The 15251-nt window shown below is 49.1% G+C and overlaps 1 protein-coding gene across 1 annotated transcript in view; it reads left to right on the forward strand.

Moving 5' to 3' along the window:
* The window catches only part of FBXL16 (F-box and leucine rich repeat protein 16), an 82878-nt gene extending 71704 nt beyond the window's left edge, over positions 1 to 11174 (forward strand). Inside the window, exon 6 of the mRNA XM_007069694.3 lies at positions 567 to 11174. Within this exon, the coding sequence (XP_007069756.1) occupies positions 567 to 715 (149 nt within the window). The 3' untranslated portion in view covers positions 716 to 11174. The remainder of the gene's footprint in view (positions 1 to 566) is intronic.
* The last annotated feature ends 4077 nt before the right edge of the window (positions 11175 to 15251 follow it).

Below are 15251 nucleotides of genomic sequence, written 5' to 3' on the forward strand. Positions count from 1 at the left end.
CTCCATCCCAAGCCCAAATGTCCACACTGCTATTTTTAGCTGTGTAGCACGAGTCCGAGTCCATTGACCTGAGCTCTGAGACTCACTGCCGTGAGGGGGTTTTACAGTGTAGATGTACCCCTAGAGTTTAAGGCCAGAAGGGACCCCCAGATCATCTTGTCCCATCCTCCAGTCTTTCACAGGCCACCAACACCCTCTAGCACCTGCACACCAATCTCAGCAACCAGCATTAGATCAAATCATTGGAGCCCTCAGGAGATTGAACTATTGTGTGCCAAGTCAGAGAATAGGAAGGACTGAGGTTCACCATTGCCCTAAGCTCCTGTGATGGTAGGAAATTGATTTAGTGGTATACACCCAGATGATCCTAACAGGGCTGACATGCAGGGGACAAGTGATGGAGCCTGATGGCATTACTCTCCCTTTTGCAGCTGGTATTTTGAGATGGGCTTGACTGATAGCAATCCAACCCACACCCCACAAAGCAGAGGGGTGGCTAAGTTCTTCCATGTCTACCGTACATCATAGCTTCTTGCTCATTGGGCATTTCCACCTTCTGGTTTCAGGCTGCCCCCTGCTGACCACCACTGGGCTCTCAGGCCTTGTTCAACTTCAAGACCTGGAGGAGCTGGAGCTGACCAACTGTCCTGGTGCCACCCCGGAGCTGTTCAAGTATTTCTCCCAGCACCTGCCGCACTGCATGGTAATCGAATAAGCAGCCCCAAGGATTGGCCAACCTTTGGAGCTGTCTCCTTCAATCCCAACCCAACACTGGTCAACCAACCAGAGTTATCATTTTGTTTTAATTTTGTTATGTTTTGGGAGAGATGCTAACGATCGTGTTGATTTAAACCACGCACCATGTGTATAGCAGTCAAGAGTTAGTTAATCACATCAACGCATTGGATGAGGACACCTAGAGAGAGGGGTATTTGCGGTCTCCACAGAGATGGGCACCCATCTGTTCCATAAGACGAAACCTCCTGCAAGAATCTCTCTGCAAAGTTTGTAAATTTTCCACGCCTCCATCATCACTCATCTTCTTTGTAATGGTCTGTCCTGAAAAAAAAAGTTAAAAAACACAGCCAAACAAAAAACCAACAAAAAATGAGCAAACAAAACAAAGCAAATGAATGACCATGATTGGAGAGTTGGGGCGGGTTGGCACGGTTTCATGTCCTGCATGGTGTCCCACTCAGTGCTGGATCCCATGAGGTTTCTGCCCAATGTCTCATGTCACAGCAGTTAGAAGTTCCTTCTGAGACCCCCCACACTTCTGGGGGTGTTGGCGGTGAGTCTGGGGGAGGGGCCTGATTGGAGCCCCTCCCCATTCTGGGTTCTGGATGGTCAAACCCAGTGTTTCCATCATGGCATATGTTGGCAGGAGCTGAGCCAGAAAGCTTAGAAGAAAAGAGGAGAATCCTGAGGGACAGAGAGACTCGAAGGAGAAAGGATGAAATTCCTGATGCCATGTGTTTGCTCTGTCTCTTAATTACTTCAGCGGGACACTGCAGGGTCTGCCACGCTTGAGACATTTTAAAAAATAAACCGACCAACGCTGTGAAAGAGAAGCACAGGGCCCATTCTGAGGCTTTTGGCAGGCCGGGTGCCTTCTGCTCCCAAAGATGGAGCTGATATGCTGCCCATGATCATCTTGTCTTCATTGAAAACATGGATCCGTGAGCAAGTTTCTTGAGAAACAAACAAACCCAACTCCCCACCCAATCCTCTGAAAACCCAATAGCCCCACGGTCACATGATCTGGGGTAGACGGTCGCCTACTGCTGTTTTCATTTTGTTAATAAGATGTTCTTCTCAGAACAGCCTGCAGCCTTCGCATGCTAGCTTGCTTCAGTCTTGTGGTAAGGTAGGTTCTGGAATGCGCAGGGGCTGGGAGGGTCTATGGGGCAGCCCTCTGCCCAGCTCCAGTTCTCTTCCAGTGTGAAGCTGGTGTGGCTTTGTATCCAATCCACATACATTTATTGGAGTACAGGTTTAACTGTGGGAGCTAGGAGCCTAAAGCAGCTCCCCCTCCTCCACCAGCCTGAGCCTCCTTCAACTATCTCCCTTCTAGAGCTGCAGGCTCGAGAAGGGGTGAGAAAGCTATGGTGTCCTACTGGGCTTGATTTGTGGCAGCATGCCTTATGCCTGGCAGCATTTTTCCCCAGGCTCACCTCGAGGCCAGCTCAGTTCTAGGACAGAGGGAAGGCTGGCAGCACATCAATCAGACCAGCCTGGGATCCTACTAAGGCAGTGGGCCCTAAACTGTGGGGTGCACTCCCAAGGGGGGTGCAGAGGAACTTCCAGGGGGCCCTTTGCTCTGTCCCCAGCTCATCTCCAGCCCCGCCCAGGCCCCAGCCCCAGTTGCAGCCCCCAGCCCCAGTTTAGGGTTACCAGGTTATTCACAGTAACCAGCCTCTGCCACTGAGGGGTGGGGAGCTGTGGAGGCAGGAAGAGCAGCAGCTGCTGCTGGAGCCTGGAGGAGCACTCAGCACCCGCTCCAGCCAAGAGAGGTACTGGAGGCTTCCCCGTCCTGCTCCACTCACCCCTCCACCCGGAGCATGGCTCCCACACCCCTGTCCTGCTCCACTCATTTCCCACCTCCAGAGCACAGCTCTCCCTGCCCCATCCTGCCCCGCTTACCCCCACCCCTAGAGCATGGCTCTATCGCCTCTGTCCTGCTCCACTCATTCCCCACCCCTGGAGCATGGCTCCCACTGTCCCATCCTGCCCCACTTACCCCCACCCCCGGACCATGGCTCCCCTCCCCTGTCCTGCCTCACTCACCCACTCCCCAGGGGCCCTGGGCCAAATAAGGAGCGGTGCAATCAAAAAAGTTTTGAGACTACTGTACAAAGGTGACCACTTTTTCAAAATGCAACAATGGAACACATGCAGGGGTCCCGCCCCCTTCAGTGGCCCCAGCCCCTCCTGCTCCTCTTCCCCCTGAGGCCCCACCCCCTGGGCAGGCCAGAAGCCAGAGCCAGGCAGTAGTAAGAGCCACCCAGGGAACCTGGGCTGCTGTGGGGAGCCCTGGACCTGTGTTCCCACCTCCTTGGGGCATGCAGTTCAGGGCAGGTAGAGGAATCCACAGCAGCCCAGACTCCCTGGATGGCTCTAACTACTGCCCAGCCTGGCCAGCAGCAGAGCCTCGGAGGACGGGGGGGCGAGAAGGAGCAGGAGCGGGACCTCACGGTGGGGTGGGGCTAAGGCCCATCTCAGCCCCTGGGAAGAGGCTGGCACTGCCCCCTGAACCTCAGGCAGGGGCAGAGCAGCACTGCTGGGAATCCAGGACAAATGTCCCAGAGTCATTCAGCCCAGTACCGGGTCTTGAACTCTGCATTGCTGGGCTGTCCTGCCCAATTCAGGACAGGGTGGTCACCCTAGATACTGACTTTTCCCTTCTTGCTACCCTGCCCTCCAGACCACTTGTGGCTCCAAGGGGGAGGCTTTCCCATGCTGCTTTCAGGCAGCTACCACTTTGACCTGCTGCTGGGCCCTGGCTCAAAGGAGCCCTTTACATCTCCCTGTGGCCTACCCACCGTCAGAAGCTGCCAGCAGGGTCCCCTACCCCTGACGCATCAGGAGGTGGCTAGGGCCCCAGTGCCTGAGCAGCACCTGGGTGCTTGGAGAATGTCCCCTGTGCTGCACTCAGGTCCCAGTCCAGGAGGGGCAGGGGGGGTCTGAGAGAGAAAAGACCGGCTGAGCTGTACTGTCTGCAGCCCAAACCAGCTCTCATCAGCTGGGCTCTTTAGTCTTCTGGGGATGAAATCTCTTTTGTTTTGGTTTTGTTTGCGGGGAAGTGAGGGCCAGGGAAAACCAACAGCTTGTGGGGAGCCAGGCTCTCTTCCCATCACTGCTCATTCTAGTGCTGGTGCATTTCTGCTCCATTTACTGCTTGCAGTGAGGTTGGAGGAAGCCCGCTCCCAGCTTCATGTACTTGCATATATCTCATCCCATGCATGTCCCCCAACAGACTGAATTTACTGCTTTGGAAGGATGCCCCCCTTCCCTCTTCAGTCACCATCTGGGCCTCCCCTCTCCTCCAGGAAGGAAGTTGATGGCAATGCAGCCAGCTGGGTGGAGCTCCTGGGCTGGAGAGAGGAGCATGTTGTTTTCTAGGGATGGATGCGGGAACTGTGATGAAGAGATTGGGATTCTGTAGGGATGGTGTCAGGAGGGTCACTCATTCATACCCTGTGGCTGACTCACAGTTCCTGGGTGCCTTGACAGTCTCCTGTCCCATTGTAATCAAAAGCCAGAGCAAATCCATCTCCTGTGGTGTGGAAAAATGGAGTCTGCAATGCAGGAGAAGCAGCCCCAGGACCTAATGCCAGTGTAGCTATTCCAGCATCTAAAGCCATCTCCCAGACACCAGCAGAAAGAGTCCAGGCAGTGACCGCTCCGTGTCTCTTCTCACAAGTCCTCCCAACATCATCAGCACTTTCTACACTGCTTCATCCCTGACCTCAGCCAGGAATGGTCTGAAGGGAAGGGTGCTGACCACAGCAGTTGTTTGAAGATTCCCAGGGTTAGACACTTTCAGTCCTAATCTCAATCCCTCTTCTCGAGCAGGCAGGGCCAGGAGCTCTGTAGGAGGCAGCACACACAGCCTAAGAAGGGAAGGAGTGCCTTGCATTGCTCAGCAGCAATCTGCCCTGTTGCTGTTAGAAGCTCTTGTATTGTACCATAAATGGACATGGCGCTTTGCAAACTAGACTTGGTTCCTGCCCTAAGGCCCTTACAGTCTAGCAGTTAATAGGCACCCTGGTTTCAGCATAGGGCAGTAGGTAACAGCTGCTGATTAGGTAAAGCCAGGGATGTAACTGGAAGGGCTTGTCATGGAGTCTTTATTACTAGCTGGGATTAGTGCCCCTGGACTCTATGCTGTCTCTATGACATCCACGGCCACTCCCAACATGCATTTGGTACCAGACACTGCAGCAGGCAGGGCGGTCTGGATCCCAGACCACTGGGCTTTCTCATGTGCTGAACAAAGCCAGGAGACTCTCTGCTGGTGCCAAAAAAAGGTTAGAGACCCCTTTCCCGATTCTGAAATCTGCCCCTTCCATCTTCCCCATAGCCTCAATCCCTACCATCCAACCTCCCAGCTCCTGCCTAGCTCTCCCTTAACCCCCATCCAGCCCTCAGACTCCCCAGCTCCCTCATGGCCCCCTACAGGCCCCCAGATCCCTCCACGGTCCCCCTCATTCCCCTCCATGCTGATCCAGCCTCCCCTCCCAGCTCTTCCTCCATCCTCCTTCAGTCCAGCCCTCAGTTCCTCCAGCTCTTATCCAATGATTCCTCCAGGCCCTTTTAGCTTCCCTGCTGCCCCCCACTTCCCTGATCCACCCCCACCTTGTTTCAGGCCCCGACAAGCCACCCCAGCTCCTCTCTTGGTCCCCTCCAGCTCTGTTCCAACCCCCCTCTGTCCCCCAGCTCTGAATTAGACCCCCCAAGCTCCATTCTGACACCCCCTCCTTTTAACAGTTCCAATCCAGCCCCCTAGCTCCACCCAGTTCCTACCTAGCCCCTCTAGTTCCCCATCCCCAGGTCCCCCCAACTTTCCAGCCCTATGCAAAACAGCTGATGCTTTTACCTTGTGCAGCATGGAGAGTTGGGACAGTGTGTTACCCATCTCCATCCCCCATGCTGCAGTTCCCTCATGCCTTCTCCACACACCCTTGCTGTCTGCTCCCACCTGGAACCTAGGGTTGTTCTGGCCGGAGGGGCTACCCCCTTTTCCTGGGTTAGTTGTGGCCACATAACCTTTTGGGCCCTGGTGCAACTGCACAACTTGCACCACAGAGGAGGGGAGATGACCCACAACAGCTTGGACTACAGCTCAGCTGCTCAGTAATGAACTGGTTTAATAGTTTCTAATAAATATGTATGGACACAGCTTTCTTAGTGGACAAGAATGAACTGATTTAGTAATCACTTTTTTATTACAAACTTTCATTGCCATAAAGATTTGTAAGCTTTAAGTGATCGATCTTTAGGCTATTTTGCAACTTCCTGCTCCATTGGCCTCTCCTTCCCTCCCTCCGCCCTCTCAGTTACTGCATGATTTCTGGGTGTATGAGGGGCATGGCAGGGGAGCCACTAACTTGGCTAAGCTGTAGCTTTGGTTGCTAATTGCACTATAGGCAGGTCCTTTGCTCAACTTGCCAAAACCACTGGTTGGACAGCTGGAGCTTTGTTAATTTGACATTTTCAGTCTTCCCAGTGGAGACACTGGAAAACTCTGACCATTCCCAGGAAATCCACAGGGACTAACAGCTATGCCAGTCCACCTGCTGGGATACCCACTCCCAAGGCCTCTGAAGAGGAGCAGCTGTGGACATAGGGTAAGCAGGTCTAAGGTGCTGCTGGGCTAGGCCTGGAACCTCAGGGATCACCCCAAGAGGCTGGTTTCTCATGATGGTCTTCTCTAACTGAGGAATTCCTAGAGCTACTTCTGCTCAGTTGTATGGTGATGGGTTCTTACACGGGGTTCTGCTTCTTACACGGGGCCTGGAAGCCCCAATCCTCCTCAGAAATAACACTGCAGCCAAGTGCAGAGGGTCCTGAGGCATGTTTGGAAACAAAGAGGGCCTAGTGTGGATGAATGGGCAAGAAAAGAGAGGTTTCAGAGTGGTAGCCGTGTTAGTCTGTATCAGCAGAAAGAACGAGGAGTACTGGTGACACCTTAGAGACTAACAAATTTATTTGAGCGTAAGCTTTTGTCGGCTGAAGCCCACTTCATCAGATACATGCAGTGGAAAATACAGTAGGAAGATAGGCTTATGCTCAAATAAATTTGTTAGTCTCTAAGGTGCCACAAGTACTCCTCGTTCTTTCTGCAAGAAAAGAGAGGCTGCACTGGAGAAAGGTGAGCTGTAGAGCTGGATCGGCAGGAGGGAGGAAGGGAGCAGGAAGACTTTAGGGAGGGTATTAAAGCCTTCTCTTGCTTAGGTGCCAATATTTCTAGAGCTGGCCCTGCAGCCACCTGCAGATTGAACTCACTGTGCAACTATGGACCATGTGAATCTCTGCATCCCCCCAACTCCACCCCAATTACATTTTCCTTACTAAGCTGCTACTGCTAGGACAGGGATGTCAACAGTACCTGGCATCTCACTGCTGCTCAGTTAATAAGCCATCAGATCACACAGGTTGATGCAGGCAGCCTCCCACACTGAGCTCTGACTGCTTCTGTGTACTTGATCAAGCAGGAATCCAGAGGTCACCTTCAGAGTTTACTTGTCCATGGAGATGTCTAAAGGAGTTCCCTGCCCTTTGAACTATTTCCTGCTCTTCAGGTTCTCTTCAGACAGACTTGTCTGGCCTGGGACACTTATGGCGTCATCCACCATGATCTATATTTAACTCTCTTCCCTTCTGAGTTAAGATACTGATTGGTAAACTGGAGCAGCCCAGAGGCCTGCACTTTACAATCCATTGTTTTTTCCCTTCTTGCTTAAACTTTGTCCCAGACCCAGCTGGTAAATTTTGCACATGTAAATTGAGATCTGTTGGCCGAAGGATAGGCAAGAGAAGACAGGTTAAGCATTATTATGGAGTTGATCCTGTCAGGTGTTGAGCCCCTGCGACTCCCATTATCTTCAATGTTAGTAGAGAGCTTTATGTGTTACCTTATTCACCGTAAGTGAGCAGGCACAGGACAAAGGTGATAACCCAATCCCTGCCACAAGGATTATTACTGCTATTGCCCCAACATGCTAGATGCTGTATATTGTAACAGACAATCCCTCCCCCAAAGAGTTTATAATCTAAACAGACAAGGCAGACAAAGGAGAAACTGAGGCACAGACTGGTGAAGTAACTTGCCCTAGGACACAAAGCAGATCAGTAGCAGAGAATAGAACCCAGGTCTCCTGAATCTGTATCCAGTACTCTACCCACTGGATGACACTCCGTCTTCAAGGAGGTTGCAGTTATCTGAACCCAGGATTTGCCATACTCAGTCAGACCATTGCTCCAAGTCCAATATTCTGCATCTGACAGCAACTAAAACCTGATGGTTCAAAGAAGGGGACTCCATAATGTGCCTGGCTAACTGTGCAATGGTGCCTGTGAAGGTGGGCAAGGGTAAACCCCTTCCTGACCCAGAAGACCATCAGTTTGAGAGTTGGCTGTTCTTCTCTGGGTTTGTAAATTGTTATAAATAGTATTGCTGTAATTTTCTCCAGCCCTTTCCCAGATTAGTTTATCATTAGCTGTCTTTCCACCACGAGCTCTTACAATGCTTAATTTGGCCATGTGGTCTTACTGAAATATATTTTGGTGTGGGCTGGGTCCCCGATCCTTAAAATCCTGTAGTTGTTTGAGTGGAGCTGTTGTCTTCAATTGCAGTTGAGGGCAGTTGGCACTTTGGTGGATCAGGCTGGTTCCTTTTGGGGACTGAGCTAGCAATTGCTTCTCTGTATTGCGATGATTAAGCCTCATATTTGTGTAGGACCCTGTATGCTTCCCCTCTGCGTTAGTGCCATTCTCCTGGAGTCTCGAGTTTTACTGGAGAGGGCTGAGCATGAGGTCATGGTTGAGGACTAAGAGCCAAATGAAGGGCGTATCCATCTGGCAAAGTGATGTAGAAATTGATCAGTGCAGCAACTTTGTGCTAATCTCACAAGCTCATTTGCTTTTAATCACATTATGTACCAGATTCATCCCTAGTGCAACACCATTGACGTCAGTGTCTGAATTTGGCCTCTGGTCTATACAGAGCAGTAACATGATGATACCATGCTTTGGTCCCATCTGTGCAGGCAAGACCAAACCATGTTATAACATGGTCAAGAGGCTCTTGTGGCGTAGATTCCATGGCACCAATCTGCCATTGCAGATGGTTTTTATGTATCATTTCAGGAGTGATACTGCTACAGGGACCAGGTAGAAGATAGCCTCATGCACAGGGGTTTTGAATGAAACTCTGAGAATGGGACTCTCCCACCCCTTATACCCAAAAGCTAGTCCTGCCCATAAATCTGATGCATCAGGTTGTCCAGAGTTTTCCATCTGCTCACTGGAGTTCTCAACAGTGGGAGGGAGTTGTGAGGAAGGCTTGGGCATGTTGGAGAAGCCAGCAAGCAGCGCGTGTCTTCAGAAAGAAATGGTGCATTTTTTCTTCTAAGGGAAAGGAGAGCTCATGAGGTTGGCTCTTGGACCTGAGTGTGACAGGACCTTCCTTACGTTGTGGAGCAGAATCAGGACAGGATCTTGGAACTTCTATAGTATGGATGTCAGCCAGTCTTCCCTTGCTATCCTGTGTTAGGGGATGGGCTGGATCAACTACTAAGTCTTTTCTACCTCTAACCCTTATGATCATTCTGTTTAGTAACTATATTTATTCGCCTGACTCTATGCTTCTCTCCTTTCCATACTCATTTCATAGTGCCTCCAAGAAGGTGATCCATTTTACTGCCCTTAAAACTTATCCTGGGGAACTTCAGCTGAGATGGAAAATAAAATATCAGATTTTAAAATGTGGCACTTCTTTACCCTCCTGCTGGTGGCTAAGGAGCTGGCAAAGTGACCCTGTGTGGCAGCCCAGCATTGGAGTGAAGCAAACAGTATGGTTGCTGCTTCCACTGTGGTTTTACAATCAAGCGAACTTTACCGGTGGCTAGGCCTCCAAACTGGGAGTGTCACACAAGAAGTTAGTATTCTGCAGGGAGGGCAACCTTGGAAGGGCACAGAGATGCAGATTCGCAAAGTGAAAAGCCTTTCTTTGCAGTCATGGTACAGCTGATACACAGGAGCTCTGTTATATGAGGCACGGAGCACAATGAGAGTGGCTTGCTTCTAAAGGGTGTGAGAAGCTATTACATTTTATTTTAAAAAAGAGGGGAGAGGATAATTATAAAACTATATGGGCTACACTGTGCGTTTAGGGCAACCTCTGACTCGGAGTTATGCGGTGCTACACCTACAGTGCAGGAGCTGCCAGAAGCATTGGGTCTTAATCAGGCACAATGCCTACCAGAGTTCTGGGAAGCACAACTGTTGTGGCACAATGTAGTCAGTAGTGCAGTAGGAGCGGGCATAATAACACGCCCCCCTTACCCCTCTTTGCCTTCTTTGGAGTAACTAGCACCAGTGTCAGCACCTAGCAGAGTCTGTGCACTAAGGGGAGCACAAGAAACCAATTGCAGGGGTGGACCAAGGTGGGGAGGGCAGCTTGGGATTTAAACTGTCTCCTGCAGTGTTGAAAGACTCAACACAAGAGCATTGTACTAAGGCAGGAGAACCAGAGAATGAAACTGACTTTAAACAGAAAGGGAAACGAGTTCAATTGGATTGTCCAAGCAGTATGAGACGCAAAAACCAGGAAGCATTCTGCAGTAGAAAGTACTTTTGATTTTTAAATAATTTACAGAAATACATTATATGTATTATGTTATACACGTTATGTGACAAGATCCCTAACTGGTGTAAACTGGCATGGCATCATGGTCTTACTGATTTATATCAGGTTATGAGTTGGAGAGACGTCCCAAGATTATTCCCAACAGTATGACCCTTTCCAGTTTTTTTTAAATTCTGAACTTTCCAAAGAGATGTTACTCACCCAGGCAAAGCAGCTATGATGTTTTAGTTGGGTGACTTTTTCAAAAACCTGTGAGGTCAGAGAATGTGTTTGACTCCAATCATAAAAGAACCAAGGCTTTCTTATGAACCTGAACACAGTGCTGAGGCAATGAGGGAATTCAAGAGAAAAGCAACTAATTTCTAATTGGAACAATGAGTTTAAAATATAATATTTAAAAGAATCAGGGGAGGAAACATTGATGGGCTGGTGTAAATTGGCAATGGAGCTATGCAGATTTACACCAGCTGAGGATCTGTCCCAATGTTCCTAAACTGGCTGACACAGATGATCCCAATCCTTACAGGGTTCTGTCACTGGCTTGGTTCTGATTCAAGCTCTTTAGCACCCCAATTAGGTGTCCACTGGGCCAAAGTATTATTGAAGCTTCTGACATTGTGATATTTCAAATTACTATAGAACGAAAATAGATGGGGAGAGAAAAAAATCTGAAAAACATTTTCTTACTGTACATACGACCTCATTCTTCTGTATATTCTGAAGATATAATCTTATATTTGGTATGTGTTTCTTGTGCTATTTTATCACGTGACTTGTTTATAAAAATATATATTAAAAATTTTAAAAAATACAAGGCTTGGTTAATATTCCTGTCTCTGGCATAATTTTTAATATAAATCTTTGAACTATCTTTCATAGTCAAATGTACAACATAAGAAGGTATTATCCAGCAAAGTCAAATGCCCTATTCCAAAATATTATTCATATGGAGGTATGGAAGAAAATAAATCCTCACTCTCAGGTTGGAATGCAACAAAATCCAAGACAGCTTTATTTCAGGCAATTGCCAGGGAAGAAATACAGCTGACAGAGAGCATCTCTGCCTCAGTTTCTCCAAAGTACAAACAATAAGCCACCAACATTTATACTCTTTTATGGAATGCATTAATTAAAAACATCTGCAATTTATTTATATTATGTCCTGCCCAATCCATTATTTCTCACTTCTGTCTCACTTCTTTTCTCACAACGTCTTTATCTTTAAGGTTAGGTCACACTGACTCTGCGTTGTTTCCCACCCGCTACAGACACAGAGTCTGCTTTCCCAAGTCTCGCATTATGAGACTTCAGAGTTAGCTTGACTGTGCTGTGTCTTGACATAACTGAGGGGCCTATAGTCAAAGCATTTAACCCTTGTTTCAACAGAGGGGTCCCAGTTGAGATCAGGGCCCCATTCTGCTAGGTGCTATACAAACATAGTAAGAATTAGACCAGGGATGGCCAAACCTACTGACCCTCCAAGCCACATACGATAATCTTCAAAAGTTCGAGAGCCAGGCGCACCTGCCAGGGATCAGGGCTTCAGCCCTGCAGGAAGCGCCTGCCAGGGCTGACACCCCAAGTCTTGGCAGGCATGCCCTACAGGGCTGAAGCTCTGAGACCCCACAGCCATGTCCCACGGGGCTGAAGCCCCAAGCCCTTGCAGGCGCGCCGCGCAGTGCTGAAACCCCACCACAGGGCAGAAACCCTAAGCTCCCCCCTCACCCAGTCTGGTAGGCAGAGAATCGGGGGAGAGGCATGAGGGGCTCCATTAGCTGCACTTTCACTGTAAAAGGGCCGCATGCGGCTCGCAAACCTCAGTTTGGCCACCCCAGTGATCACAGTTATAGGTGGATTCCCCTTAGTAATCCTAACCCTTCTTTGAGAAGCCCTACTGGCCACAGGCCTAATCCTAACCTGGGAACCCCTACCCTTATTAACCCTAAATTGAGCCAGGGATGCCCTATCCTTAGTAACCCTAGCCCTGAGACCCTACCTTTAGAAACCCTAGCTGGGGGACCCCCCAACAGGCATCAGGCCAAGCCTGGGAATGCCTACTCTTAGTAACCCTAGCCCAGGGGAGCCCTACCCTTTGTTACCTGCTGTGGATCCTGCCCCTGGGAGGGGAGAGCGTATTCTCAATATGGTGGGGACCAGCCTGTGGTGTGATGAAAGTTGGGATCCCTATTTCTGTTGTACTGAGATGAAGGCCCAAAAGTGCAATGGACAGTGGGTTCAAGTTTAAAAACTAGACTGAGCCCATGTCCTGGAGCTGATAACCCATGCGGGGGGTTGGGGGGGGAGAGAGAAAGGAGGAGTAAACCAGTTCCTAGAGAGAAACGGTTTATATGGAAATGCCAGGTGCTGAGTGGGGCTGGAGGGGATGGAATTAAGACATACCTCATTTCCGGGGGGACAATATTGAGGACACACCTCTTGTTTTCCATTGGTTGCTATTGAGGATGTGCCTCTTATTTCTGCAGACCAGGAACCGGAAGTTACTGGAAGAGGAAGTGGTGCGGGCTGACACTGAGATGAAAGGGTGACCTGAGGGGTGTGGACAACCATTTTGCACACAGCTCTTTTCAGTCCCAATGCATCATGGGAGTTGTTTTCCTTCCCTCTCATCCCCCAGCAAGCCACTCCATCAATGAACCAATGCATCACGGGAATTGTGGTTTCTAACCTGCTTGACCTCTTCTCCCCCAGGTATTTGCCTCTGCCTCATGCCCGGCCACACAGCACCTTGCTAGTCCGCCTCAGATCCCTACCAATCAGCCCCCACACCCCAATCCCTTCCAACCTCTACCACCAACCCCAGCATCCCAATTGCCCATTCCACTCCAAGAGCCCCACCATCCACCCTGTTACCACCCCGTGGGGCCCACGGCACTGTGGTAGATGTAGTGTCTGCTGCTGCCAGCTCCCGTCAGGGTGGCACTGCCAGCAGCAGAAGTCCAGAAGAGCCGCCGACTGGAGGCGCTGACTTTGCTGTGGAGTGGTGCTGCTTGCCTGGGAGATGTCTTATCTCTGCTCTGCCCCGAACCCCACTCCGCAGCAGTTCCCAGAAGCTGTCGTGAAAATTCTTCATTTGGTACAAAAGAACAACTCACTGCTAATCTTTCAGGATGAAACAGTCTATATTGCAAAGCAGTTAGGAATTTCCGGAGACCATTCAGGGGAGATTGCTTAGTAAAAATTCTTCATTGCAACAAATCAAGTGACTCCTAATCATTCAGGGAGAAAAGTTCTCAGAGAATCTACATTGCAAACCAGTTAGGAATCGCTGTTCACATTTCAGGGCAGAAGTTGTAGTGAAAATTCTTCTTGGCAAACAAAAAGAACAATGAGCTGCTGATCATTCTCTGAAAATCAGCATTAGAAACTAATTACGAATTTCTCATGACCATTCAGATGTGTTTGGTTCATGAAAATTCTTCTTTGTAGCCAAACAAGAAGCTAATGCTAATCCTCCAGGGCAAGAAATTTTTCAGAGTATCTACACTGCAAAGCACTTAGAAATCATTCCTGATCATTCAGAAGACATTCGTTCATGAAAAGCCTTCATTGCAAATAACCTTAACTGCAGACAGTCACTGATGATAATTCAGGTCTCCAAACTTCTCAGATAATCTCCCTCATTATTCAAGGAAAATCTTTTCATGAAAATTGTTAACGGCAGTAGTATACGGCTCGATAGCATTCATCATAATGTATTTTTGACAGGTTTCCACACCCCATTTAGGGCTTATGTCCCACTCTCCATCCTCGTTTCCCTTGGCACTGAAGTTTGGTGCCGTCGGCCATTTTGAAAAAATGCTATGTTTGACGAGGGGGAGTGTTGTGTGCTTGTGCTTTGATACATTTAGAGCAAAAGGTTGAAAGAAATTTCCCCCTAAATCAGTTACAGTTTGGAACAAGGGAATCCATCCCCCTGATTTTGAACAGCCCTGCACATCCAAAACCTTCATTACACAGAGCCAACTACCTTTAAAGAGGGCAAAGAAATTTCCCTCTGAGGCAGCTGCAATTTCCAGTGTTGAAAGCAAGGGTCCCATCCTTAAAAAGGGCCAAGAAATCTTTCCCTGAAGCAGTGACAGTTTCCAGGGGTAGGGAAAAGAGGATCGGACCCCCCTGATTTTGAACAGCCCTGCACCTCCAGAGCCAAGAAATCTACCTCTGCAGCTTCCAGGGACATTGGTAAGCGATGCAAAGGGGTCAAAGCCCCTAGTTCTGAGCAACCGTATGCCATCATAGCCCAGAAGGACTCAGCTTTAAAAAGGGTAAAGGCAAAGAACCCTGTAGCAGCAACAGTGTCCAGGGGTGGGCTTGAGCAGGGTCAAGGGGTCAGCCCCCCTGATTCTGGTCACTGAAGAACCGTTGCTACAAATAACAACCTACCTGCAGGTCTTGCTGCATCAGTTGTTGTTTGTAATAAGCTGTTTAGTGTTTGTACATCTCTTAAGTGTTTAATAGATAAAAAGTTTTCGAAGCTAATTCTTGAGGTGTTTCAAAAGCAACATTCTCCAGAAGAAAGGGTGGTTTTAGACCAAAAAGTAACAGATACATGTGCACTGTCTGAAAAGGTGGAAAGCGTTTTGAAGGGAGAAGGGAGGGTGTGACTAAACATGATACCTAACAACGTAGAGAGGGGTTGGGGAAAAAAGTGGAAGAAATCTAAAAGATTAAGGAGGCTTTTGGCCAAGAAACTTTAAAAGGCCAGAGGTTTTTTATGAAAATGACCCCCCCTCCCCAACCAAGAAAGGGAAATAGACATAGACCCCCCCCAAATCCACTCTTCTGAAGGTACAGATTCTCCCACTCCTAATATACCTCCTCAGGTCTATTTGGAACTTCTGAGACACTGGATAAGACCCTG

The sequence above is a fragment of the Chelonia mydas genome, chromosome 10 (genome assembly GCF_015237465.2).
Source record: "Chelonia mydas isolate rCheMyd1 chromosome 10, rCheMyd1.pri.v2, whole genome shotgun sequence".
Classification (NCBI taxonomy): domain Eukaryota; kingdom Metazoa; phylum Chordata; order Testudines; family Cheloniidae; genus Chelonia; species Chelonia mydas.